The 24,852-nt window shown below is 40.4% G+C and overlaps 1 protein-coding gene across 1 annotated transcript in view; it reads right to left on the bottom strand.

Moving 5' to 3' along the window:
• The window catches only part of LOC132038931 (3-hydroxyisobutyryl-CoA hydrolase-like protein 3, mitochondrial), a 29,948-nt gene extending 6,528 nt beyond the window's left edge, over positions 1-23,420 (bottom strand). The window contains exons 1-5 of the mRNA XM_059429426.1: positions 23,219-23,420; positions 17,493-17,594; positions 17,230-17,294; positions 13,645-13,779; positions 13,471-13,567 (exon numbers count right to left, since the gene is read on the bottom strand). Coding sequence (XP_059285409.1) covers positions 13,471-13,567; positions 13,645-13,779; positions 17,230-17,294; positions 17,493-17,594; positions 23,219-23,315 — 496 coding nt within the window. The 5' untranslated portion in view covers positions 23,316-23,420. The remainder of the gene's footprint in view (positions 1-13,470; positions 13,568-13,644; positions 13,780-17,229; positions 17,295-17,492; positions 17,595-23,218) is intronic.
• Positions 23,421-24,852: the final 1,432 nt, after the last annotated feature.

Below are 24,852 nucleotides of genomic sequence, written 5' to 3'. Positions count from 1 at the left end.
CCAAGCCTCAAGAATTGACAGGTTTTTAATCTCCCCTGAATGGAGTGAAGCATTCAAAGCCATTAAGCAACACGCCATGCCCAGGGTGTTCTCGGATCATAAGCCAATTATTCTGGAAAGTGGGGACTGGGAAGCATCACCTTCATATTTTTAATTTGAGAACATGTGGTTACAATCTGATGGTTTCATGGATATGGTGAAAGATTGGTGGAACTCTTATACAGTTATGGGCACCCCAGATTTTATGTTCACACAAAAACTAAGGAACCTGAAGGACATTACAAGATGGAACAGGGACGTCTTTGGCAAAATTGAAACTCAAAGGAGCAAGGCTTTAGTAGAACTGGAGAGACTAGAGCAGATTGCAGAGCTCAGAACTCACACCCCTGATGAGAAATTGAAGTAACTAAGCCTGAAATTAGAATTGAAACAGATAGCAATTGCGGAAGAAGTCTCCTGGAGACAAAAGTCTAGATGTCTATGGTTGAAAGAGGGTGACAAGAACACAAAATTCTTTCAGAGAATGGCTAACTCACACAAAAGAGGCAACAACATTGATAAATTGAAGATAGGGGAGAACGTAACTGATGAAAAGGGGTTGATCAAGGAAGGCATTCTGGATTACTACCAGAAACTATACAAAGAGACAGAAACATGGAGGCCCTCAGTTGACTTTGAGGCCCTCGCCACTCTTAACAATGAGGAGATAGTTGAACTAGAAATTCCCTTTAATGAACTTGAGGTTTCTGCTGCCCTTAAGTCCTCTGCCCCAGACAAAGCCCCAGGGCCGGATGGGTTCGCCGTGGCTTTCTTTCAGAAATCATAGAGCTTTATCAAGGATGATATGATGTGTGCTTTCAACTATTTTCATCAGAACTGTCAGATGGTGAGGTCCTGCAATGCTGCTTTCATTGCTCTCATCCCTAAGAAGAAGGGAGCTTTAGAGCTTAGAGATTTTAGACCTATCAACTTGATAGGCAGTGTTTACAAATTGGTGGCTGAGGTTCTAGCTGAAAGATTGAAAAAGGTGGTGAGCAAATTGGTTTCTGGCCAGCAAAGTGCTTTCATGAAAAATAGGCAAATCGCATCCATGATTGCCAATGAATTTCTTGATTGGAAGCTTAAAAGTGGGGGAACTAGCATTCTATGCAAGCTGGACATAGAAAAGGCGTTTGATCAATTAAATTGGGCTTACTTAATTGATATTTTGAAAAAAATGAGGTTTGGGAATAGATGGATAAAGTGGATATATTTCCGTATTTCAACTGTAAAATTCTCTGCGCTGGTTAACAGCAGTCCAACAACAACAACAACATACCCAGTGAAATCCCACAATGTGGGGTCCGGGGAGGGTAAAGTGTACGCAGACCTTACCCCTATCTTGGAAGATAGGGAGGCTGTTTCCGGAAGACCCTCGGCTCAAGAGAAAACATAAGAAAAGGTCGGATAAGCACAAGCGAGTTCAAAGCAAAATGAAAATGAAACTAAAGAAAGCGAACAAGTCATGATAGAGCGATCGAGAAAAGGAAGCGTGCTACCACGGATAAATAAGATAATTGAAGTACAAGAAACAACACATAGTAGGAAGCATCAAATGACAATAGACTATATATCAAAACTGCGACTACCTACTAGCCTTCTACCCTAATCTGAGTCCTCCATAACCTCCTATCTAAGGTTATGTCCTCGGTAAACTGGAACTGCACCATGTCCTGTCTAAGCAACTCTCTCCAATACTTCTTCAGCCTACCTCTACCTCTTCTGAAACCATCCATAGCTAACCTCTCACACCTCCGCACTGGGGCATCTGTGTCTCTCCTCCTCACATTCCCAAACCATCTCAGTCTCGCTTTCCGCATCTTGTCCTCCACTGATGCCACTCCCACCTTATCTCGGATATCTTCATTCCTAATCCTATCTCGCCTAGTATGCCCACACATCCATCGCAACATTCTCATTTCCGCAACTTTCATCTTTTGGACTTGAGAGTTCTTGACTGCCCAACACTCTGCCCCGTACAACAAAGTCTGTCTCACAACCACTTTTAGAACCTCGCCTTTAAGTTTTGCGGCACCTTCTGTCACACAAAGACTTCCGAAGCCGAGCCTCCATTTCATCTACCCTACACCAATACGATGTGAGACATCACCGTCAATATCCCCATTTCCTTGTATAATAGACCCAAGATATTTGAAGCTTCCTTTCTTTTGGACGGCCTGGGTACCAAGCGTCACTTCCACACCAGCCTCATTGTTCACGTCACTGAACTTACACTTGGCGTACCTCGTCTTGGTCCTACTCAACTGAACCTTTAGACCCGCAGTTTGTCTCCAAACCTCCGCCTAGCGTCCACCCGCCGCGTGTCTCGTCGATCAATACTATGTCATCCACGAATAACCTACACCATGGCACCTCACCTCGGATTTGTCGCGTCAAACAATCCATCGAAGGCAAATAAAAAATAAAGCAAGAGTCGATCCCCGGTGCAACCCCATCTCCACCGGGAAGCTCCGAGTCACCTCCCACCGTCCTTACCCCCGGTCTTGGCCCCCTCACACATGTCCCTGATCGCCCTAACGTACGCGATGTACACCTCTAGCCTCCTCCAAGATCTCCATAAAACCTCTCTAGGCACTTTGTCGTAGGCCTTTTCTAGGTCGATGAAAACCACGTGCAAGTCCTTCTTCCTCTCCCTATCGCTCCACTAGTCTCCTCACAAGATGAACGGCTTCGTAGTCGAGCGCCCCGCATGAATCCGAACCGATTCTCCGAAACGGACAAGCCTCTTCTCACCCTCATCTCCACCACCCCTTTCCCACGCTTTCATACAGAAGCGAAAGGCAGCCTAATCCCTCTATAGTTTTCGCAAATCGTGAATATCACCCTTGTTTCGTACAAAGGAACCATCATACTCCACCTCCATTCCTCAGGAATCTTCGTCGTCTTAAAAATAACATTAAACAACCTAGTCAACCACTCCAAACCTGCCCTGCCTGTACTCTTCCAAAACTCCCCAGGGATCTCGTCAAGCCCGATAGCTCTTCCCCTGCGCATCCTACGAACAGCACCCTTAACCTCCTCCACCTTTATACTCCTACAATACCCAAAATCGCGACGCCTCTCAGAGTACTCCAAATCCCCCAACACAATGTCTGTCACCTTTCTCATTCGAGAGTTTATGGAAGTAGGACTGCCACCTCAGTCTAATGAGAGCTTCCTCCACCAATATTTTGTCATCCTCGTCCTTGACGCACTTTACTTGATCCAAGTCTCGTGCCTTTCTCTCCCTCGCCTTGGCTAGCCTGAACAACTTCTTATCCCCGCCTTTGTCCTCTAGTTCTGCATATAGGCGTTTAAAAGCTGCCGTTTTTGCCGCCGAAACTGCCAACTTCGCTTCCTTTCTCGCAATCTTATACCTTTCCCTATTCGCCCGCTTCTCTTCATCATCTTTGCTGTCTACCAACTTCGCGTACGCTACCTTTTTTGCTTCCACCTTCCCTTGGACTTCTCCATTCCACCACCAATCCGCTCGATGCCTACCACGGCGACCTCTCGAGACCCTGCAACATCTCTAGTCGTTTCCCCACGCCAGCCCTCGCCGTCCTATCCCACATACTGCTCGTGTCCCCCCACTCTCCCAAGCCCCCATAGCCATCAACTTCTCCCCCATCTCCTGGGCACTCGACAAAGTCAAACTTCCCCACTTGATTCTTTGCCAATTATCCACGACCCTCTTTTTCTTCTTCCTTATAATCTCCAAATCCATCACCAAAAGCTTATGCTGGGTCGTAAGGTTCTCACTCGAAATGACCTCAGCCTTTACAAAGACCTTTATCCTCTTTTCTAAGGAGCAAAGTTCATTCGCGTTGCTCGTCGAACCGCGAAAGGTTACTGTTGTCGCTTCCCTCTTTCGGAAACTTGAGTTAGCTACCACCAATCCAAAAGCTTTAGCGAAATCTAGAAGTAAGACTCCACCTCCATTCCTGACTCCGAAGCCAAAACCTCCATGTTCATCTTCATAACCCCCCGAGGTTGACCCGATGTGTCCATTGAAATCTCCTCCTATGAATAACTTCTCGGCGGGCGGTATACCTCCCACCACTTCGTCCAAATCCTCCCAAAAGCGCCTATTCTCCTCCTCGTCCAAGCCTGCTAATCGCCATCATCCGGTCATTGACCCTCCTAACCTCTACGACCTGGTCCCTAAGCTCGCTATCTACTAAAAAGCCTACCCCATTCCTATATGTCGACTTACCCGAGAACCACAACTTATACCCGTCCACATCCTTAGCTTTAGATCCTACCCATTTGTCTCTCGGGACGCAAGCTATATTAATCTTATATTTCTTAAGAATCTTAACTAGCTCTATGGACTTCCCCGACAAAGTTCCAATGTTCCAGGACCCTACTCTCTACCTAGACGCTCCCTGAACCCACTTACCACCCCTAGCCCTAGCCCCCGTCCCCGACCGAGAACATGACCCTAGTCTACCATCGCCCACTAAAGCCACTAAGGCAAATATAAGCAATTCAAAGAGTTATCTAAAACAAACAGGAATCAATAGTTAGCACGAGACTACAGGCAAGTCAGGTTGTTACGACAATAAAGATAGCACTATAAGCTAGATGAATAAAGGCAAGAATGTAACGTCAAGAGTCAAGAATGCGTGGCAGGCAAGATTTAACAAGGCTAAAAGACACAAGAATTGATATGCGCCACCAGAAGTACCAACTCCAGGTGGAAAAAATAAAAATAAAAGAAATATAAAAAACCTGTTCGCCGCCAGAGTTACTGTTCACTGTCGGAGTACTGTTCACTACAGGAGTTACTGTTCACCGTCGGAACCTGCTGACCTGGCCGAAAACCTACTGACGAGGGGTTTCCGGCTGCAGAAACGAGAAGACAAGAAGCAAAAGGCAAAGGAAAAGAGGAGAAAAGAGACAGATCTGGCCGGAAAAATAGCCTGCCGTCGGTGTTCGCCGGCGGAATAGGAGAAAGGGAGGCATACCTGATGGGGGTTCGCTGCCAGGGGAGGGGGGTGGCATGCGGGGGGGTGGAGGGGTAGGGGCTGCTAAACTAACCGTTGGAGAAGAAAAGGAGGAAAGAGAGGAGAGAGGAGAGAGAAGACACACGTTGAAAATGCACAGAATATGTTCCCCGTCAGGGGCAAAAAATAAAATGCGAAAAGTGGTTAATAGAAGTCCAGTGGGGTTTTTTTTCTCCTGAAAAGGGCCTCAGGCAGGGAGACCCTCTCTCTCCCTTTTTGTTTATTTTGGCAATGGAGGGGCTTACTCAAATGTTGGCAAAGGCTAAAGAGCTTCAATGGATTCAGGGGTTCCAGGTTGGCAGGAATCCCTCCACTGTTATCACTGTCTCTCATTTGCTCTATGCAGATGATACTTTGATTTTTTGTGGAGCAGACAGTCACCAAGTTCACAATCTCAACATCACTCTAATGGTTTTTGAGTCTATATCTGGCTTACATATCAATATGCTAAAAAGCAACATTTATCTAGTAAATGAAGTCCCCAATTTAGAAGAGTTAACAGATATCCTCAGCTGCAATATTGGCTCTCTCCCCACCTAAGTTACTCGGACTCGGGTGCAGGTGTCCGATACGGGTGCGGATCTAGAGGTCGGATCCTTCATGATCTAAATTCTAAGATTCGGGGATACGGATCCAGGTATGGATACGGGTGCGGGGATTCGGCTAAAAATAATTGAAATATCTAAAAATAGAACTATAAAACCTAAATTATGAGATATTATGTGGAAAACATGATGAGAAAATATTGATCAATAGGAGAATCCCGGAAGGAGATAAGAGGAAAAGGAGTGACATAGAAATTTCAATATACAAGGTATTCCATTTTCTTTAAGTCCATCTCAACTTTTATTTTGATTATAAAAATCATTAGATCTGTCCGGAATTTCTCCGTTGATTTTGGTCAAAGTACCCAAAAGCGGTTGACTAGATCGGGTACGGATCCCACTCCCACACTCATACCCATGTCGTGTCGACACGGGTGCAGCACCGAAAGTGAAGAGTCCGAGTAACTTAGCTCCCCACTACCTAATTGGGTCTACCATTAGGTGCTAAATACAAATCAGTTGATATATGGAACAGTGTTATCGAAAGAATGGAGAAGAGGCTCGCAATATGACAAATTCAATATCTGTCTTTAGGTGGCAGACTTACTTTAATCAAAAGTGTCCTTGATAGCATCCCCACCTATATTATGTCTCTATTTCCTATGCCAAGTTCAGTCATAAAGCAGATAGACAGCCTCAGAAGAAGATTCCTATGGGAAAGAAACAGTCAATCTCACAATTTTTCTCTGGTTAAATGGAAAAGAGTGACTCTTCCTAAATCTCAGGGAGGCTTGGGGATCAGAAATTTGAAGCTTCTTAAAAAAAGCTTACTAATGAAATGGCTATGGAACCTGAGGCAGGTTACTGGAAGGACATCATTGTTGCCAAATATGATGCCCAAAACCACTGGTACCCCAAAAGAAGCAGGGAACCACATGGAGTTGGGGTCTGGAAACACATTTGTAGCCTACTTGATGAATTTTCTCAGAAGGTTTCCTTCAAAGCTGGCAATAGACATAATGTCAAATTTTGGAAAGACTTATGGCTTGGGAACACTACATTGAAGGCTTCCTTCCCAAGGCTTTTTCAGATAGCTAGCAATAAGGACACAACCATTGCTCAATACAGAGACGGCAACACATGGAGTCCAATTTTCAGAAGAAACCTACGGGATTGGGAAGTCAATGATTTACTCATCTTCTTAGGGGCATTGGAAGTATGCAATCTGGATAATACCTCCCAGGATAGGATCCTATGGGGGATTTCTAAGAAGGGAATGTACACTGTGAAAGAATGCTACACACAGGGATGCTCTCATAATGGAATTCTTGATGCTTGGCCTTGGAAACATGTTTGGAAGACCAAACAGACTTAAAAGTTAGTTGCTTCACTTGGACAACAGAAAGAGAGGCATCATCCATGTTAACTGCTGCCTCTTTTGCCTACAGGATAATGAATCTGTCAACCACCTCTTTCTGCATTGTCCTATAACAGCTTCCCTTTGGCACTTATTTTTCTCTCTGTTTGGCATTCAATGGGTCATGCCCTAAAAAAAAAAAATGGGTCTGGCCCCACTCCATCAAAGATGCCTATGAAAGCTGGATATTTTGGAGAGTTGACGAAACCATCAAAAGGATCTGGAGAATGATCCCAGCAGCAATATTTTGGTGTATATGGAAGGAAAGGAACAGCAGATGTTTTGATGAAATTTCAACTCCTACAAGTATTATAAAGGTTGGATGTCTACTTAGTCTGTTTAGTTGGCATTTTCATTCCCCTGTAAACAGTGTTGATAACTTTTTGGATTTTGTTAGCTCCCTAACACTGACTTAGCAGTGGTCTTGGTGGCACATTTTGACTGTTTCTATAGGTTTTTGCTTAGTTTCAGCTTCATGTAGTTATGTCCTGAAGCTAACAGTTAGATGTTTTGTAACTCTGCATCTTCTTGATGCCTTTCTAATGCAATTTATTACTTCATCAAAAAAAAAAAAAAAAAAATCTTGGTTCATAGAAGTTCTAAACTTCACCAATTGTTCTGTAAGTTTAATCTTGTTTTATCTAGGTCTGGTTCATAGTCTACGAGACACCAGATTCGACGCATTGTACTCATATGTGAAAACCCAGCAAAACTTCTTCTTTCATTCCATTCCTTATTATTCTTTTTGAGATAGTGGGGGATTGTTGAAAAAAGAATAGAATATCTCAAAAATAATAATCCTTGAAAATTCCTAACATTCCTAACGTCTATATCTTGTAACAAATATTTGATATTGACTAGTCTTAATGGCTGATTATGGCAATTGAATTGATTCCCTATTGCCATTAACTATTATCCTTTATTTATTGGCATTAATTCTTGGCCATTAATCCTCCATTACCGTTGTAGGATACTCTCTGACCTTAAACTTTGATTGTGATCATCTGAGCCCTTCTCACCTATATATATACTTGTACTCCTCTTTTGGGATAAGAAGTTATTTAAGCTCGCCAAGGCGAGAGAGAGGAAGGCACGCGACTTGGATCATGTGAAGTGCATCAAGGACGAGGATGGCCAAGTGTTGGTACAGGAAGCCCGCATTAGACAGAGATGGCAGTCATACTTTCATGAACTCTTGAACGAAGGAGCGGACAGAGACATTGTGTTGGGAGACTTGGAGCACTCTGATAGGCGTCGCGACTTTGGTTATTGTAGGAGTATAAAGGTTGAGGAGGTTAAGGGAGAGCGTTCGTAGGTTGCGCGGGGAAGAAGCGACCGGACTGATGAGATTCTGGAGAATTTTGGAAGAATGTAGGCGGGGTAGGCTTGGAGTGGTATTTGGATTGTTTAATGTCATTTTCAAAACGGCGAAGATGCGGAAGAATGGAGATGGAGTACAATGATTCCGTGTACAAGAACAAGGGAGACATTCAAAAGACAACTATAGAGGTATCGAGTTGCTAAGTCACACTGAAAGTGTGGGAAAGGGTGGTGGAAATGAGGGTGAGGAGAGGTGTGTCTATTTCGAGAGAACCGAGTTTGGATTCGTGTAGGGGCGCTCGACTACGAAGCCATCCATATTGTAAGGAGATTGGTGGAGCGGTATAGGGAGCGGAAGAGGGACTTGCGTGGTATTCATTGACCTAGAAAAGGCTACGACAAGGTGCCCGAGAGAGTCTAATGGAGATGCTTGGAGGCTAAAGGTGTACCTTTGGTGTACATTAGAGCGATAAAGGACATGTATGATGGAGCTAAGACCGAGGGTAAGGACGGTAGGAGGAGACTCGGGCCGCTTCCCTTTGTTCGTGGGGTTGCGTCGAGGATCGGCTCTTGCTTGTTTCTATTCGCCTTGGTGATGGATGAATTGACGCGACAAATACAAGGTGAGGTGCCTTGGTGTATGTTGTTCGCGGATGACATAGTCTTGATTGACGGACTCGCATGACGGAGTTAACGATAAGGCTGGAGGGCGGAGATAGGACGTTGGAGTCTAAAGGATTTAAATTGAGTAGGACGAACGGAATCGTGGAGTGCGGGGTTCGGTGGCTGCGTGTGAGGTTGATGAGAAAGTGAGGCTTGGTACCCGGGCCGTTTCAAAGAAAGGAAGTTTCGAAGTATCTTGGGTCTATTATACGGGGAGATGGGGATATCGACGACGATGTTTCACGTCGTATTGGTGCGAGGTGGATGAAATGGAGACTCGCATCGAGTCTTTGTGTGATAAGAAAGTGCCTCGAAACTTAAAGGCAAGTTCTACAAAGTGGTGGTTAGACCGACTTTATTGTACGGAGCGAGTGTTGGCCGGTCGAAATGTCACGTTCGAGAAGATGAAAGTCGCGGAAATGCGAATCTTTGCGGTGGATGTGTGGACACGCTTTGGGAGGGATAGAATTAGGAATGAAGATATCGAGACAAGGTGGGAGTGGCGTCGGTGGAGGACAAGATGCGGGAAGCGAGGCCGAGATGGTTTGGGCATGTGAAGAGGAGAGACACGGATGCTCCCGGTGCGGAGGTGTGAGAGGTTGGCTATGAATGGTTTCGGGAGAGGTAAAGGAGGGCGAGAAGAAGAATTGGGGAGAGGTGATTAGGCGGGATATGTCGCGGTTTCGATTTCATTGGGACATGACCTTAGATAGGAGGTTGTGGAGGACTCGGATTAGGATAGAAGGCTAGGTGGCGTACCCTTTCACCATAGTAGTTGCGGTTTGCTCGCTTGTCTATTGCACTTTTGGTTTATGCGTTTGATTCTTTGCTTATATTTGTTGGGACGTTGAACTTTGATTATTTTATTTATTTTTATTTTTTGAAGCTGGTAACTTTTCTTTGATTATTTTATTTATCTTTAGTATTCATGCTTACTTTTACCGGATGGTTCTACCATGACTTTCTCGCTTTTGGTATTCGTGTTATCATATTGCTTTCGATATGCTTGTCCTATCGACCTTTTGTCTTGTTTTCCTCTTGTCTTATCTCTTCTCTCTCTAACTCTCCCGAAATAGGGTCTCTCTCGGAAACGTACCGCCTACCTTTGAGGGTGGGGTTAGGTCTGCGTACACTCTACCCTCCCCGGACCCACATGGTGGGACTATCTTTGGGCTTCTTGTTGTTGTTGTTGTTGTTGTTGTACTCCTCTTTTGGGAGATAGAACACAGACAAATTCTTTGACTCTTCATTTTCCTTTTGCTGGATTTTATAATATTATTGAAATCTTTGTTAGATTCTGGCTCCTAATTTTGTACTAGAATAGCTTGTTCAATCCTGGGGGATACACCCATATCGGGTGAAATATCCTTAAGGATAGTGTCTTAATTGACACGCCTCAAGCTATGAGATTGTTCAAGAATTCAGTACAGTGTTCGTGATCAAGTATTTTCCGTAAAATTTCCAACAAGACTTGGGTTAGGTGCCCTCACGGCAAAAATGGGATTTTGGGTCGTGACAACGCCTTACTCAGAGATCTTAGAATCTTCTCTGCAATGTTCCTGTATATCTCCAATCGTATTCATCTTCTGGAATTTTTTGAAAACTGGTAAATTGTATTCCTTAATGCTGGAGACCTCCAAAAAGTTATCCACAAGGAGCAGTAAGATAAAAACTATTTACACCAAAAATGAAAATTTGCAATACAGTTCCACTTAATTTTCTGCAGAGTATTAAATTTATCCTCAAAACACCTCCCATTCCTCTCCTTCCAAATTCTCCACCAGATGCATGACGGAACTCTCCACCATTTCTTTTGAGATTTGCTTCCTCCTCGTCTAATCCAGCAACTTAGTAAATCAGCTGTGTGTTCTGGCATGGTCCAACTGTTTCAAGTGAGGCTGAAGAACAGTGACCAAAGATGGGCTGTCACTCTACAGTGCAGAAACAAATGACTGTTTGTTTCTGCAGTCTCATTGTAGAAATAGCATCTAGAGACCAATTGGATTCCCCTCTTCTGTAAGACTTCATGGGTGAGAAAGGTTTTTCTGGTCACAAGCCAAGTGAAGCACTTGATTTTGGATGGTACCAAACTTTTCCACACCTTTGTCCATGGACCTGTTCTTCCTCCTGGTTGCTCCAGCACTTCCAACTTGTGTATTCTTCACTGAGAAACTCCCATCACTGTGATGTTTCCAGTTGATTACATCTGGAGTTGGAGAAGTCCCTTTAAACTTATCAACTTCCTTCAAGAGCTCAGCCACCCTGCCAATTCCCAATCATTCAAATTTCTTCTGAAACAAATATTCCACCCTTGTGGAGTCCAGGACTCTGCCACAGTAGTATCAGGGATGCTGCAAATGGTAAATAGATCAGGAAAAGTGTTCATCAAAGGAGCTTGCCCAATCCAGACTTCCTTCCAAAATAGTACCTTAGTGCCATCACCCACCTTACAAATTATATGTTCATTTAGACTTGGCCACAAGTTTCTTATAGTCCTCCAAACTGAAACACTATAAGTTAAGTACTGACCACCTCATCAGTGCACCACTGATTTGTCTGACCATACTTATTTCTGATTACATCCTTCCACAAAGCTTGATCTTCATTCACATATCTCCATAACCACTTCATCAATAAGCTATTATTGTGAAGTTTCAGATTTCTAACACCAAGAACCCCTACTTTCTTATCAAGCTGAACCTCATCCCAATTCACCAAATGAATACCCTTACTTTCCCTATTCCCATTCCAAAGAAAGTCCCTCCTGAGGTTATCTAGTTTGTCCACCAACCCCGCTGGAATAGGGAACAAAGACATCACATAAGTGGGTAATGAATCTAACACTGCATTTATCAAGGTCAGTCTACCTCCAAGGGAAAGGTATTGAGACTTCCATTTTGAGAGCTTCGTTTCTGTTTTCTCTATAATCCCATCCCAGATGCCCACCTCTTTGTGCTTGTAACCCAAGGGCATGCCTAAGTATGTTGTTGGTAGTTGGTCAATCTTGCAACCTAGAATCCCAGCTAGTCCTTCTATTTGAGTCACTTCTTGAATAGGGAAAATGCTGCTCTTCCTCCAGTTGACCTTCAGCCCAAAAGTAGCTTCAAAGATTACAAGTATCATTCTTATAAAACTGATTTGAGTTGCTTCTGGATCACAAAAGATGATAGTGTCATCAGCATAGAGTAGATGACAAATTTCCACATTTTCCTCCTGTCTGGTGCTTACTTGAAAACCCTTCAACCATCTCTTTTGCATAGCTAATCTTACCATACCATTGAGTGCTTCCATGGGAATGATGAATAGGAAAGGTGAAAGAGGATCACCTTGCCTGAGTCCTCTTTCAGAAGGAAAAAAACCCATAGGTTCTCCATTCACAAGTATAGAGAACCTGACAGTTTTGATACAGAAACCCATCCGCTTCAACCATCTTGCTCCAAACCCCATTTGCCTCAATATACTCAGAAGATAATCCCAATTAACAAGGTCATAAGCCTTTTCAATGTCTAGCTTGCATATGATGCCAAGTCCTACAGTTCTCATTTTTGAGTCCACACATTCACTTGCCATGAGTGCTGCATCCATAATTTGCCTCCCTTTAATAAATGTCATCTAGTGTTTGTTGACTAGCTTATGCACCACCTTTTTAAGTCTTTCTGCTAATACCTTAGCAATTATTTTGTAAATACCACTTATGAGACTTATTGGTCTGAAATCTCTGAGTTCAGCTGCACCATTCTTCTTGGGGATTAAAGCCACATAGGTAGCATTAAAGCTCTTTTGAAAACCTGATGCTGGTGGAAATGTTGAAGGGTCCCCATGATATCAACTTTCAACAAATCCCAAAAAGTTTGATAAAAGCTCATTGTAAACCCATCAGGTCCAGGAGCCTTGTCACTAGCACATAATTTGATACAACTAAGAACTTCCTCCTCTTCGCATTGTCTTTGTAGCCATTCCTGCTCCTCATTATCAATAACAGCATTTCCGGTAAGATTATTATTACTGCAGATTTTTTTCGCCTAGTAGAGTTTCTTTCTCACATACCGCCTATAGTTGTTAAAGTTCGGGAAAACTATGAATGTGTAGGCCTTTATCTTCCTACCCCATTTCTGCATTTGTTTCCAGTGCCAATCGAAGCTTCACGGACCTTGTGAATCTTCTACTCATTCGACAAGTACAAATCATCTATCATAAACCATGCTAATATCTATTAATCAAATGATTTGTCACCAGAAATAAAAGACTCTTCAATCCATAACTAAGCTGAAAAGGGAACTTCATCGGATAAGTCATTTGCTGGTGAGCTAAAAGGAGAGATGGAAAGAGGAGTTTTTTGGCACATTTCCAAATAGAGAAGCATTTTTTCACCTACCGCAAAGCCCTCCAATAGTAATAGGTGTTGCTAAAACTTCACCTCTGTTATAATTTATCTTTCATTAATGCAATTTCCTCAGAAGAAAGAGAGAACGCATACCAACTGCCCCTTCGCCAGGACTATGTGCAGCTATATAAGAAAAACCAACATCTGGAAACAACCCGATTCCATTTTCTGGCATAGCTAGAACAGTCCTCTGAAACAATAATAAGAGGTATAAATAAGACCATAGTTGCGACAATGGGTACTCCTCCATATAAGGGGGGAAAATACCTCTGTGATAAGCCTGTAGCTACCATGACCTGATAAGCCAATGCCAAAGCCCATTGTTATGCCATCCATGAAGCTGATGTAAGGCTTTTTGTACTCAAATATTTTGCAAATCAGAGAATATTCTGCTGTGCATACCTGTACATAAAGAAGGAACTCATTTCAGTTATCTGAAAGGCCTACTAACAAATCGAGCTGCAGTGTTCACTTCAAATATATCCATTTATTAACATATTAAGGCATCACACAGAGGCTTGCATAACTGATATCTGGTGTTACGACTGGTGGAAGAACAACAGCCGAGCAAGTCACAGACTCAGTATGGTGTTAAAGAGGTCACAGATGGATGTGTGTGTCTGAGGAAGAGCATGAGTTTCCCCTCTTTACATAGGACGCATGTACACATACTATCAACGCCACATGCATATGTAAAACGAAGGGTTATAAATTAAAAACCTTTTTCTAAGAGAATATTTTAAGAACATAAAGAAGAACATCATCAAGTTGAGCATGATTAACTGCAACTATCAACTCCAAGTATACATGCTAAAAGAAAAGCCCACGAGTTTTAAAAAGGAAAAACATTTCAAAGGAGAAAAAGCATATTCTGCATTCACAAACTATCAGCTTGTGGAAACATACTTACTTAAGAACAGTACCATGAACTAACACAGAGCACCAACTACTAGTACTTGAAGAATGCACAATTATCAAATGGCTCACATTATTATTATAGGTAGAACATCGAGGAGGAACTTCCGAATGTCCTATGGTAGCCAAGCCAGCGTACTGCCAGTTAAGTTCAAGTTTCTTCAAGATTCATCTATGCTAGATAGTTGTAGATTCTTGGTGAACGACTATATTGATGTGAATTGCCAGTGATGATTGATGAAAGCCTATATCTTAAAAAAGTTTTGAATCTACCTACACCATTTGTCTCCATAGTGAATGAAATTAACTTGATGAGCTATATTATTTGAATTATTAATAGATCAGCGGACACTCTTCCATTTCACACAAATTCTTCCCAAATCAGGTGGAGTAGCAGCGATATCATTTCTAAAGACGAGAATAACCAAGAAACACACATTTAAGAGGCGAGGAGCTAATTTATCTTTTCCCGGGGATTAAGTTATGAACAAAACATGTGCTCCTAATACATGAGGAGAAGAGAGTACAACGGTGAATGTGGGATAAAACCATGTGAGGAACCTGATTTCGGACAACGGAGGAAGGCATATGATTAATCAAATGACATGCTGCGAGAACCACATTCCCCAAGAACTTAATGGAACATGTCATTGTATAAGTAGGTGCGAGCTGTCTCAATGAGATACCTATTCTTCCTCTCAACTACGCGATTTTGTTGAGGTGTAAGGACGGGATGCTTGATGAATAATCCCAGTCCCACGAGACTGCATAAATTGCTGATACATAGAAGAAATATTCTGGTGCATTATCGCTACAAAAAGTGTGAATGGGAACCCCCCAAACTAAGTCTGTACTTCAGCACAAAATGTATAGAAGATAGGAAACAACTAAGAACGATTTTTCATTAAGAAAATCCAAGAGCACCTTGAATAATCATCAATGAGGCTGACAAAGCAACAGAATCCAAGAATAGAACTGACTCGGCTATGACCCCAAATATCTGAGTGGACTAAAGTGAAAGGAAACGCTACTCGAATATCAGGACGACAGGGAAGGAAGAACAAGTCGAATTACCGAGATTGACATGACGACAAGATGACATGTGAGATAAGCCAGGCACAATTTTCTATAGCTTAGATAGATTGAGATGTCCTAACCGTCTATGAAGTAACTCTGGAGAATTGGTAACAGGACAGGTCGTGGGTGACCTTAAAGAGTTAAGGTAGTAAAGTCCATTTGATTCACGTCCATTACCAATGATCTGTCCTGTACTGCGATCATGTAATCCAACAGAGTTGTTGAGAAAGGTTACTAAGCAATTAAGTGATTGAGACAAGTGACTAATGAATGAGAGATTGAAAGGACAATCAGGAATATAAAGAACTGAGTTTAAAGTCATAGAGGGTAATAGGATCACTTGGCCTACTCTTGTTGCCTGGGTTTTTAGCCATTGGCCAATGTGACGATGGGAAGAGATTGAGAATATGAGAAATACGATCTGAGGCTCCTGCATCAATGGCCCAAAGTCCAAGGTTGGGAAGTTGAGAAACATAAGCTACAGGATTACCAGTTTGAACAAGAAGTGTGATTTGTGAAGATGCCTGCTTACGTGCCTCCTTATACTTAAGAAACTTGTTATAATCTGATAAGGAAGCCATCCAGCTACTTGAAACACCATAACCCATTTTCTCAAAGTCAATACTTTCAATCGTAATAGCCACAAATTCTTCAAGAAAAGCTCAAATGTTGTGAAAAACTATATTCAAATGTGATAAACAAAAAATTCAGCAAAATAAAGCATGAAATAATCTCCAGAAAAGGTCCAGATTATCACCAGACTATTTTGTTGGCCAGAAAAATCACCATAAAAAGGAAATTTCTGAAAGCTGAAAGAACAGGTGTAGAAGTTCAAGCCAACTCCACAGTACGGGAAAACTTCAGAAATAACACTGGACCGTGAGACTTGTCCAGAAAACACGCTGAAACCGGAACCCTAGATTGGTGGTCAGAATTTGTAGAATGGCTTCAGAAGGACCAAAGGAACACATCTGAAATTGGCCGAAAAATGATGCACTCGCCGGTGTGTGACTCAGATCTCGCCTTCTCTTGTCTGTGTGGCACGTCAGAGTGCACCTTCTCCGGCGGAGCTTGCTGGGTCTTTGTTGCAGGGAGATGATGGACCTGATGGTGGTGCTGGTTTATGCACAGCACTCACAAAAAATATGGGACAACTGAAACAGCACCCAATCCCGAAAAATTGCACAGCGACGATCTTTCTCTCTCTCTGAAGTCGCTGGTAATTACACGATGACTATCCCTAACCTAGCTTTGATACCATGTGTGAAATAGAACACGAGAGAGAAATGAAAGAATGTACATAGTTGATTATTCTAACTAGCTATTGGGCGTTAAATAGTATAAGCACTTATTCCAAACAAGGAAAGAAATCAAGGCTACATGATTATAATACATAATATCTCCCTAATTGAATCTAACAATATACACAGTATTCTTAACAACTGCATGATAGAAAAAGGTGCTTCTTATACCGCTTTATTGAGAACCAAACTAGAAAAGAAACTGGTATTCTGATTCTTTTTTTTCTTCAAAATACAGCTAGTGTATGTACCTCTACTACCACAGTTTGTTATGATCTTGTGCATGTTAAGGGACACTAAACGACCTCAATCAGATCTGACGGCCGGTTTTTGGTCTAAACCAGCTTGAGCACCCCCCTTCAAGTAAAAGCACTAACGGTTCCGTTAGGCATCAGCATAGCAGCATCAACTCAGCAAGACCATATCATCAAATGAAACTACAAACAACAAAGACTAAGCTACAGAGCGGAAGAAACCAACAATTGTTCCCAACCAGAGAGCAGAAGAAAATGACATGTTGAGTACACTTATAGGGTAAATCTCATGATGTGAGAAAAACCTTTTGCACAAGAGGTGTACTTTTGTCCTTTTGAATTTCAGCAACAACCCCCTTAATATCCATTCCTGCATCAGCAACGAATGGTTACCCACAAATATTACTAGAACCTGTCAAACAACGCAATGTAACTACGAATAGTAGGCTCTACCAAATTGACTAATGACGTACTGACAAAACTGCTTTAGGAACTAGATGCTGCAAATATGCCAAATAAAGTACTAGCCAGTATCCATCCCGTTGATGAAAGACTTTTAACTTGTTACCTGCTGAAAAGGCACGATGGGAGCTACTCTCAACTAAAACACACTTGACCTTTGAGTCTGTTTCCCACTCATCCAGGAAACTCTTGTACTTCATGTCCATATCTGTGTCATATATCAGTCAAGCATGAGGTAAACAGAAATCAAACTGCTTAAATGAAGATGTAGTATATTAATTCTCAAACTTAGAGGAAAAGCAATATCTATTAATTCTTATATTTTGATTTTTCCTGCTTTAACTCTTGTCCTACTTATTTGGAAAATTATACATCAGAATACTAATTAAATACTAGTGAAAACGGATGCTTAAGAGTCAAAAACAGAATATGAAGTTTTATTTGGGTCATTTTGTAAAGCATAGCCGTTCACCATCGGAAAAGACATTCTTCTCTTTTGTGTCAAATTCATGTCCTCACTTTTTTATTTTCTTAAAATCATCGAAAGAGTACAGACTTTTGCTTCCGTAGTCATAAATGTTGTTAATATTCTTAGTACTTACTCACATTTTATTTGAGCAAGCTAATGAGCTTTGATCTAGTCTAAAATATTTCTGTTTCACGTTCAAGTCCTACATGTCCTAGAAATCAAGTATGAATATCTTATTGTTTAGTCATGCTCCCTGACAGATAAATGTTGTTTGGAACATATAAGCTAACATCTACATTTCCTTGTGAAATATGTATTTTTATTTGAGGTTCTAGCATATAGAATTGTATTTTGTTATTTACTACTAATTTTCCATTAGGAGTTCTATTTTTCTCCTTATACATATACTTTAGATATTCAGGAAAAACACTTAGAAACTCTTAAGAGCTTTTATCCCATAAGTCATCTTTAAAAATTATTTCATCTTTGTTTGTGATTGTTAAGAGTTAACAATACTCATTTGTTCTCCCATCTACTGATATTTGTCCTAGAAATCAGCATCCATTTTCACAATGATTTAAACCTTTCATTTCCAACACCTACCCTATTATGCCAGCCAGTAAACAAGGGTAGTCATCACGACAACTCCAAACCTTCCATTAGTTCTAAGTTAATGCTATTTTTTGTCTTAAATTAACACCTTACTATTTTGTGTTCAGTCTAGCTCCTAGTTCTAATTTTTTTTTCTTCACTTTTCTTTTTTTCACTGAAACACAATGCAAGAGCTGCTCAACTCTACTAGCACATCGAAAATAACAGGCAACCATACCAAATTTCAAAAGAAATTGATAAATCAACGAATGAAAGAACAAGAAAGAATCTCCACTTCTAACAATGTTTGTTCCTGTATTGTTTGTCCATCAAATTTCTAGTGCTAAACCATATTTCCTGCACATTCTGATGAGGGTGAGGAGAGGCGTGTCTATTTCAGAGAACCAATTCGGATTCATGCCGGGGCGCTCGACTACAGAAGCCATTCACCTTGTAAGGAGACTGGAGGAGCAGTATAGGGAGAGGAAGAGGGACTTACACATGGTATCCATCGACCTAGAAAAGGCTTACAACAAAGTGCCAAGGGAGATTCTATGGAGATGCTTGGAGGCTAGAGGTGTACCTGTGGCGTATATTAGGGCGATCAAGGACATGTATGAGGGAGCCAAGACCAGGGTAAGGGCAGTGGGAGGAGACTCGGAGCACTTCCCAGTTATGATGGGGTTGCACCAGGGATCAGCTCTTAGCCCATTTTTATTTGCCTTGGTGATGGATGGTTTGATGCGGCACATTCAAGGTGAGGTGCCATGGTGTATGTTATTTGTGGATGACATAGTTTTGATTGACGAGACTCGCACCGGAGTTAACGCTAAGCTAGAGGGTTGGAGACAAACTCTAGAGCCTAAAGGGTTCAAGTTGAGTAGGACCAAGACAGAATACTTGGAGTGCAAGTTCAATGATGTCCCACACGAGGTTGACGTGGAAGTGAGGCTTAGTACCCAGCCCATCCAAAAGAAAGGAAGTTTCAAGTATCTTGGGTCTATTATACAAGGAAATGAGGATATTGACGATGATGTTACACATCGTATTGGTGCAGGGTGGATGAAATGGAGGCTCTCTTCAGGAGTGTTGTGTGATAAAAAGGTGCCACCAAAACTTAAAGGCAAGTTCTACAAAGTGGTGGTGAGACCGAATCTGTTGTATGAGGCGGAGTGTTGGCCAGTCAAGAACTCTCACGTTCAAAAGATGAAAGTTGTGGAAATGAGAATGCTGCGATGGATGTGTGGGCACACTAGGAGAGATAGGAATAGGAATGAAGATATCCGGGATAAGGTGGGAGTTGTATCGCTGGAGGACAAGATGCAGGAAGCAAGGCTGAGATGGTTTGGGCATGTGAAGAGGAGAGACACAGATGCCCTAGTGCAGAGGTGTGAGAGGTTGGCTATTGACGGTTTCAGAAGAGGTAGAGGAAGGACGAAGAAGTATTAGGGAGAGGCCATTATACAGGATATGGCGCATTTCCAACTTACCAAGGACAGGACCTTAGATAGGATGCTGCAGATTAGGGTAGAAGGCTAGTAGGCAGTCCCGCTTATCCTTTAGTACTAGTAGTCGCAGTTTTGCTAGTTTATTGTCCTTTTTTCCTACTACTAGGGGTGTACAAAGAAAACCGACAAACCGCACCAAACCGATAATCCGAATCAAACCGAGAAAAAAACCCGACTAGTGGTTTGGTTTGACTTGGTTTGGTATTGAAAAAAAAAAAACGACCATAATTGGTTTGGTTTAGTTTTAACCAAAAAAAGTCAAATCGAATCCAACCAACCCGACATTACATGTATATAACTTTTTAAAGTATTTTATACATAAAAACATTTATTTATAATGTAACTTAGATATATTTCTTTTTTTTTTTTTTTTTTAATGAAGAACTTAGATATATTTCTTAAACTTTCATAGTTTTTGTCTTTCATATTATTTCAAGCTTTTGGACTTACAACTTTGAATGTCCATAAGTTTTATAGCCCATTGATGTTAGTAACTCAAATCAATACCAATGCAAAACTAAGAATAGATATCCGACATTAATGTTATTCCTAATGTTAGAATTGAATTTATTTTGATATTTGGTCATGTAATTAATACTTATTTTAGCATGACTTAGTATTTTTAGATTACGACCATTTTCATAATGATTTCATTATTTTTTGTTGAATATTTTAGCACAATGTCATCACTCATCTCACATTTTGTATTATTTTCTTAAGAAGAACCTAAATTAGATAGTTGTATCTTACTAGGACTAAAGAAATATTTAAAGCACAAGTTATATGTTTTGTAGAAAACTTTACCGGAAAAACCCGAATAACCCGAAAAAATCGAGAAAACTCGAGGTTGAAAAACCCGGCTTTATTGGTTTGGTTTGGTTTATAGATTTAAAAACCCGACATAATTGGTTTGGTTTGGTATTTGAAAAACCCGAACCAACCAGGTCCATGTACACCCCTACCCTAAGTTAATCGGACTCAGGTGCGGGTGTCCGATACGGGTGCGGATCTAGAGGTCGGATCCTTCATGATCTAAATTCTAAGATTCGGGGATATGGATCCAGGAATGGATAGGGGTGTGGGGATTCGGCTAAAAATAATTGAAATATCTAAAAATAGAACTATAAAACCTAAATTATGAGATATTATGTGGAAAACATAAGGAGAAAATATTGATCAAGAGGAGAATTCCGGAAGGAGATAAAAGGAAAAGGAGTGACATAGAAATTTCAATATACAAAGTATTCTATTTTCTTTAAGTCCATCTCAGCTTTTGTTTTGATTATAAAAATCATTGATCCGTCCTGAATTTCTCCGTCGATTTTGGTCAAAGTACCCAAAAGCGGTTGACTAGATCGGGTACGGATCCCACACCCACACCAATACCCATGTCGTGTCGACACGGGTGCGGCACCGAAAGTGAAAAGTCCGAGTAATTTAGCCCCTACCTACTACTATCTGTTGTTTATTCGATTATCTTATTTATATGTGGTAGCTACTGCTATTTTCTTTCAGACTGCTTTTATCATGGCTTTTTCACTTTCGTTAGTTTCATTTTCATACTGCTTTCAACAGTTTGTCCTTATCTGACCTTGTTTTCGTCATGTTTTCTTTTGAGCCGAGGGTCTTTCGGAAATAGCCTCCCTAGGGTAAGGTTTGCGTACACTTTACCCTCCCCAGACCCCACATAGTGGGATTTAGCTGGTTGTATTCTTATGTCATAATAGGAAGTTATCATTCTCGAATTCTTCAATAAGTTACAAAGTAATGTAAGAAAAAATGTTTAAAATATTTTATTAATATTTTAAGCGTTCTGGGTTTGATGATAGTCCATAAACGTGAGACCAATTATAAATGTGATAATTGGTTATTGGGTCGTGCACTTTATGTGCTTGATGGGTCTAGTGTGGCTGTGAGTGCAGGCTCAATACAAGTCCCTTTTCTAACCTTATATAAACATACTATCTAACATATGTTGTGTGGGATAATTGTCCTAGTGCCTTAGCCATTTTGTGAAAAGGTAATAGAGAGGAAGACCTAGTCTTTTCATCAGTCCGCGATCCATAAATCGCCTTAGTCAGCTTAAAAACACAGTGGGGAAATTTTTAGTATCAAAACCAGAAAGTTTTTTTGCATAAACTTCTCCGTTTATAAAACCGTTTAGAAATGTGTTTTTTAACATCCATTTGAAAAATTTTAAACCTTTGAAAGAAGCGAATGCTAAAAGGGTTCTGATAGATTCTAACATTGCCACTAGAGCAAAGGTTTCTTTCATAATCTATACCTTCCTGTTGAGAGTATCCTTGACTCCTTCACTATATATTAATACGTTGGAACCTCCTTTTATTAGTCAAAATAATATAATAATACAATTTTTTATAAAGGGCGGCTTCTCCTATGTCGTATCAAATTCGCATCGAAACACAAGATTTGTCCTCTCCTATAAAGAAATCAAAAAAAAAAAAATCCGTAAAGTCTCATCTAATACTAATAGCTAAACACTAACTAATCTAAAATCTAATAATAAGTAATAAATTGAGATTCTATTTCAATACGAAACGAAGGATACAATATACCGAAAAAAGAGTTGTGGTACTTGGCTTGATTCAAGGAAACAACAAGATAGAAAAGAATATACCAATCCAAAAGATGCGTAGGATTAATTGTGGATCCAAGACAATAATAGAAAGATTTGAGTCTTTGATTTTGATTTATGGCTCAAAATCCTATGCAATTATCAGTGTTAATCTAAATTTATTTTGTGTCATAAATATCATACATTATGCTGGTTTTATTATGTCAATATTCTTACAGGTAAAGCCTAATCAATGCTATGACAATGAAAATTCAACCTGATTGCAGCATGTGAAATAATATCCAAAATTATATCAGTTTTGTTCAGAGACTAACTCGCTGTCAAGTTAACCATTTGACCCTGTCCTAACATAATAGAGTAATACCAACCTCACAAAAAAAAAAAAAAAAAAAAAAGGAATCATATCTAATTTCATGATGGACAAGAGGGGGTTGCTCAGGTGGTAAGCACCCTCCTCCACCTCCCACATGAAGGTTCGAGTCACCAAGAGAGAAAAAAAAAAAAAAAAAAAAAAAGGGTAGCTCCTGGGGGATGGATAAAATAATAATAATAATAATTTCATGATCATAAACGAAATTTAGTGCAAATTTTCAGCTCCAGAGCAGTTAAAGGGGGAAAAAGAATTGTAAAAGAGAAGTGAAAATAAGAAATAGTGAAAATAGACCCACCAAGGTTCATGGCATTGAGAGCTTTAGGACGATGGAGAGTGAGAACAGCAAGGCCATTAGGGTGGACATGTCCTTTGATGAATTCGTCTTCCATCATCTCCAGAGTACTGGGGAGGCTTGTTGGACTTGGAAGAAAGAAGCGTGGTGGATCGATTCAGCAGCTCAGAAGCACCAACCAAATTTGGCATATGCTTTTACTTTTGAAGAGATACACGTACTTCTAGATTCCCCACTGATGTGGCTCTACTCACTGATAGTATATATTTAGATTATTTGCAATTTGCACCCTAATTGATGTACTGCTTTTGTATTTGCACCCTTTCCGTTTATTTTTATGAAAACTACCCCCTATCTAGTTTATTTCTGGGGAAATTTCAATAATATATAATCTAGCATACAAAATTACAATTGCGTAGCCATATTTTTAAATTACACCCAATAGCCACTTTTTCACAATATACAACATTATACAACAATATATAACTTTATACATCTGAGTAGACAATGCATCGGCCTTGTATAAAAGTGTATAATAATGTATAAGAGGTGTTTATATCCTAGAAAATTAAATTGTATCTAACAATATACAACTTTTTTCAATTATAGTGAGGGTATAAATATACAACAGGCTTTTGAAGTGAAGGGTACAAATTGGGCCATTTCGGGTAATTATTTTTCCTAAATAGTCATAGAGGGTTATTTTCCCTTTATTTCTTCTATATTTTAGAAGTCAATTTGTATGAACGCAAAGATCGACTTATTGTACAATAGTAAGGTGGCTCGTACTTTAAACTTGGCCCTATCTGATATCTCACATGTCTATTGAAATTCTTTAGCAGCCTATTGCCAAATGGCAAACCCTTTTTCCCATTTACTGACATGTGTTTTGACATCTTTTACTTGTTCGATAGCTGGATTCCACACTTTCTCCACTTCACTGATTTCACCTTTCATAACCATTTGTCTGGATTTTTCAAGTAAAATGTGAAATTTTTTAAAATTTCTAGAGGTTTTCTTGACATATAATGATTTTTAATCTCTTCTTAGTGACCCTTCTTCCTTCATCTTCGGTGAAAGTCACCACCTTTATCAGCCATGGCAGATATTGCCTCTCCATTTTCGGGTGTTTTGCTAAACAAAGACAAATATCAGAAGCAACAGCAAGAAAGAGATCACTTGGGAGACTTTGGGATTCTCTCTCTCTCTCTCTCTCTCTCTCTCTCTCTCTCTCTCTCTCGCTCGCTCTCTCTATATCGGTTTGAAAATCAGAACGGTTAACTTTCACTTTTGAAATCCATCCTAAAGACAAAACCAAATAAGATAATACTATTGCGTAACAGGGGAAAAAGAGAAGATGTTTGGCTGTTTATTGAAATTTTCTTATGAAAATCATTGAGTTTTTCAACAAAAGTTCTTATCTTTTTTCTGTTTTGGGAGCTCTACTGCTAAAGAAGAAGGAGAAAAAGAAAAGTCTATGTAATTTTATTATCTTTTGTTTGTTTTACTCTTTGGTTTTTTTCTATTCTTGCATGAGATTTTGGTTAATGGGTTTCAAATAATTTATGTTGTTGCAGAGTCTTTTGAGAGAATATGGTGGAGTATCTAACCATTGATTTTGAGGTCATTCTTTCTTT

Source organism: Lycium ferocissimum, chromosome 12 (assembly GCF_029784015.1).
Source record: "Lycium ferocissimum isolate CSIRO_LF1 chromosome 12, AGI_CSIRO_Lferr_CH_V1, whole genome shotgun sequence".
NCBI classification, from domain to species: Eukaryota; Viridiplantae; Streptophyta; class Magnoliopsida; order Solanales; family Solanaceae; genus Lycium; species Lycium ferocissimum.
The sequence above is the reverse complement of the archived record's forward strand: the minus strand, read 5'-3'. Positions and strand labels throughout refer to the sequence as shown.